The 5,000-nt window shown below is 32.2% G+C and overlaps 1 protein-coding gene across 1 annotated transcript in view; it reads left to right on the top strand.

Annotated features, from left to right (window-relative positions):
- The first annotated feature begins 3,259 nt into the window (after nt 1-3,259).
- LOC125025487 overlaps nt 3,260-5,000 on the top strand; it is a 7,695-nt gene continuing 5,954 nt past the window's right edge. The window contains exons 1-3 of the mRNA XM_047613500.1: nt 3,260-3,370; nt 4,421-4,529; nt 4,777-4,833. Coding sequence (XP_047469456.1) covers nt 3,260-3,370; nt 4,421-4,529; nt 4,777-4,833 — 277 coding nt within the window. The remainder of the gene's footprint in view (nt 3,371-4,420; nt 4,530-4,776; nt 4,834-5,000) is intronic.

Raw genomic sequence — 5,000 nt, 5'->3', positions numbered from 1 at the left:
TCAATAATCGTGATGAAGATTATTATCATTATTATTATTATTGCTAATATGTTTACCATTACAATTATACTGTAGTGATAACTAATAATAACACAAACAACCATAATGACATATATAAAACGGGTAGTGATATAAAATGTTTATGAAAAAAAAAAAAAAATTCTTGGGCACTAATGGAAATCAACAAAATGCCTTATTCACCCAGAATCCAACCATTATCTACATACCACCAAGGCTACACCGCATATGTGGAAAATCTTCGTTAGAGTCTGTCCTTTAAATACCGTACAAGAAGTCAGTGAATGTTGTTTGTCCAGTACTTGAAAAATCTTGTAATGATTGCGTGATTACCAGAAATTCGATGGTATATTTCGCAGTGGTAGGAAAAGGAAAGAAAGAGTATTTTATGTTTATATTTTATATACGTATTTCTTTTCTTTCGTCTTGTTCGGTGTACAATTATTTTCACTCAGCTGGACTCCGTAATTCGTAATAGAAATTGATAAAATTGTTTCAAAGTTCGGAATCATGAAAGGTCAGTAGACAGGGAAAGAAAGTCCAGTCATTCATGAATCATAACTGGCAACTTCAGCAGTAAGCTCAGATGCTACATATAGTCCACTGCACTAGATTGACCACCCTGCTTTCCCCTGAAATCTCAATAATATGAAATTTGCAAATAATTAGTTTTTCTCTTTAGAAACGTAAGAAATTCGTGTTAGTGTTCGTGTTTGCATACCATTCGAATTTGCATATAATTTGCATAGGCAGGTAATGCGTGGAAACACAACCCTAAAGTTTTCAATGATTTCAATTCAGGGAAAACTTATCCATTTAGCAACTTTCGGTTCTGACGTCGTTTAAATTGAGAACAATATTCTGTGGATTATTTCCAACCGCTTCTCGAGGCCTTTTTCTGTTTGGATAATCATCTCCGTAGGCCTATACAAATTTAAGGATAATCACACTTAACTAGTGTTTCTGTTCCATAGACGAAAACATAGACACATATACAGGTAAACAAATATATGTTTCGTAACAATAATAGTAATATGTTAATGATAGTAGTGCTACTAATGATGATAATAACACTAATGATGATGATGGTCATACCGTTGGTGATGGGGATGATGATAATGCTAAAGACATCGACACTACAAATAATATCATTTATGACAAATAATGTAAGATATATTTTCTCCCATAACTTCATTGTGAATTCTTCTCATATGTTATCGTAGACAAAACATGATAAAGATGATAACAACAATAATAGCGATTATGATAATAATAATAATAATGATAATAATAATAATAATAATAATAATAATGATAATAATAATAATAATAATGATAATAATAATAATAATGATAATGATAATGATAATGATAATAATAATAATAACTGTAATGACAAATAAGTGGGGTAAAGAAACAGGAATAAACAGCGGGAATGTAATGATAAATGTATAATAAAGATAACTTGGAAGCATTTTTTAATTCTCTGCCATAGTTCTTAGTCCTGTTTTCCGCGATCCTTTCTTTCTTGAAATCATTGTTATTCTACTCTTTCACATCGTCTTTAACACACACACACACACACACACACACACACACACACACACACACACACACACACACACACACACACACACACAGAGTAATAATGATAATGGTGACGATCATGAATAATAATAATAATGATAATAATAATAATAATAATAATAATAATAATAATAACAATAGTAATAATAATAATGATAATAATAATGATAATAATAATAATGATAATAATAATAATAATAATAATAATAATAATAATAAAATCCTATCAGGTAACTGAGAAAGCATATCAATACCCTAGGACAGTTTCAGAAAGTGGGCATAAGAAAAATGGGAAACTCTAAGGTAATAGATGAAAACTTTGAAATTTACAGAGATGGAACCGATTATCGTCCTACTTTAAGAGCTATGATGACAAGGCCGAAAATATCCGAACAGAGAATCATCAGATCAGAACATAACAGAACATAGACGGGTTTAGAGGAAGATAGTAGGGTAGTTGGATCTTTTGGAATGCAGTCTGGGATATCAAGATGGAACACAAAGAGAAGTGGAATGGTTAAGTGTGCCTAACAGGAAATAACCTGGACAAGATGGTTTGCAGAGATATTGCTTAAGATAATTAAATGCCTTACTACGACTAAAAATGCATAAATTAGTGATATGATAAAAAGTGAATGCTGGTAGACAATTTACCAGTCACTTTCATGTTTACCTCTCAAGTGAAAGCTAATGATAACATAACCGAAACTGTACACACTCTTGTTTGAAGCAAATAGAAAATGAACAGTTGAATAGAGGATGTAAGAAGAAAAGCAAAAGGATGAAAAACCAGTTGCTGGTTGACAAAATGATTTTGCGGGATGACAAGAACAGCAAATGAACTTACGTGCAAATCAGGCGGATTACAGGAAAGCAAGTGACCTGGTTCTACACGTCTGGATTATAGAAAGGCAAACGCTGGCATTAGTAAGATAACATCCGAGAAGTCGACAAAGAACTGGCAAACTGAATTAACATCATACGGGAAAACACTGGCGAAAGTTTATATATGTAATGGAATTTTATAAGATAAGTAGCCTGTTTCCGTTACCCAAAGCTGGGTATTCACTTACGGAGAGATACATGCTCAATCACCTTTTTCATGGACGACTTAAAGTGATTTGGTACGTATGAAAGATAAAAGGGCTCGTGTCAACAGTGAAATTGTGAATTAAAGACCTGATGGTGAGACAAGTAAAGAAATTTAGATGGACAGATATAAATAATTTGAGATATAAAGGTATGATAGGACGTCAGAATAGGAAATATAAGATAGTCGCCGGCAAGTATTTCAGACGAAGAAAGTTCATAAAGAAAAGTTAACTGACTGGGAGGAGCAAGATAAGATCCATGAATACTTCGGCAGAGTTCATGATGAGGTACGAAGACGGAATAAAAAGGGTAAACATGAACAAGAGACAGAGCGAAAGACTAGGAAAGAGGCGATTGTGATTAAAGAGTTTTACTGCAGAAGGTTGAACATCCCGAATCAAAGAAAAGGAAAGGGAGTGATATGATGCGAAATGTGTCATGGGTGAGCAACTTGGGTTGATAAGAACACCTAGAATAATTCTTATTGCCGAAAATATTCACCCAAAATAATGTGAAAATATGTGATCAGAGAAAAGAAGACATGTACAGTATATTAATAGAAATGAAAGGTAATAATTTGAGAAACACTTTGACATGGCCAAGTGTGCAGTACAACCGTCTGACTGAGGCAATGAGAACGTACATCATGTTGATTGATATAGAGAAAAGAGAGGCAAAATCACTAACGTGACAATCTAAGAAGATGCAAGAGTTCATGGTAAGATAGGGGAGAGAAGAGTGTATAAAAACTGTTTAGGCGAGACAGTAATTTCGACAGGGACAATAACAACAATAATGATGATAATGATGATGGCATCAATGATAATTACTGTAGTAATACTAACAGTAATGATATTGATAATAAGGATACTATAACGACTACAAAAAGTTACAGGTGACAAATAATACTACTACTAATATTAACACTAATGGTAATAATAATGATTATAATGATGATAATAATAATCATAATACCAATAACAGTAATGATAATGACAACTAATATTATAAAAATACCAGTGGCAGATAATAATAATAGTTATTATCACTACTACTACTACTATTACTAAAAATAACGATAATAATGATAATCATAATGTTAATAATATATGGATTAAACAACGAAAATAAAACTGATAGTAATTAATACTACTGACAATGTTTGAAATTTCATAATCTTTGAGATGAGTCTTTACTACTAATAGTAGCTATGGTGTTCGAAGCAGGATATAGAATATTCTTTTCTTCATCGTACAAGACAAGGAAGACGCTTCTGCTTATGAATGGTCATATAGAAGCTACGATTTCATAAAAAAATATCCTGGAGCACTTTAAACGGCTATTAATCATATGTTGACAGACAGCAAAGTAACATATATTGTGTTATGCCAAGAGATCTAAAGTCAGGATTCGGATTGAATTGTGTTCTATCTGGGAGTATGTTGCAACTTACATTTCTAAAATTTAATAAAACTCACTTATCAGTTAGTGCTGTTTTTGCCTAAGTTTTGCTTTAGCTGGGAATGTGACATTGCTAAAAAAAATATGTCATTAATAGTATGTTAAAGCAATTACAAAATATACCGGCGAGGATAACTCTAAAAAAATTGTTGACGCGAATGGGTTATCAGCTTGATTATAAATAAATTATTTTAATCATCAACGTATTTTGTGAGAGTTTGAAGAATAATGTGCTGTGGCATTGCAATAATTAAAACTTAAGAATTGTGCTTGTATATCTGCACTCTTGGCGTTCATCACATTAAGCTTTATCATCCGTGTTATCTTCAAGAGGTTTAAGAAGTATCTAGCTCGAGATCTTGGAAAGCAAAGTACGTATCACAACACATGGCAAAAAACACTTCATTTTATATTAGCACAAGCAGCACCTGTACATCAAGATTACTGACCTTTTTTTTTTTTTTTTTTTTTTTTTTTAGATAGAACCGCCTTTTATATAAATCTTTCAAGTTATAATCACGTTACCATTCTTCTTATTCACTACTGTATTGTCTTATTGTAACCTGAAGAGGGATGAAGATATTAAACGCCGTATACAGGAACGTGTTAAAATTATAGCAGCTTACATCGAACTAAAGCCAATCGAAGATAACAGGTTAAGAGGCAATAAGAAAGGTATGAAAACGCGCTAGTGATGTAAATACTGAGCTTTCTAGTCATCGAATCGATGTAATCATCCTATCTGTAATTCTTATACAGTAAGTTTAGGAAGATACCCCACTACTGTAGTCCCTGAAAAGGAATATGGCCTGTTTGAAAATAGGACCAAATTATAAATACAC

The sequence above is a fragment of the Penaeus chinensis genome, chromosome 5 (assembly GCF_019202785.1).
Source record: "Penaeus chinensis breed Huanghai No. 1 chromosome 5, ASM1920278v2, whole genome shotgun sequence".
NCBI lineage: Eukaryota > Metazoa > Arthropoda > Malacostraca > Decapoda > Penaeidae > Penaeus > Penaeus chinensis.
This window is presented reverse-complemented; position numbering and strand designations above follow the sequence as displayed.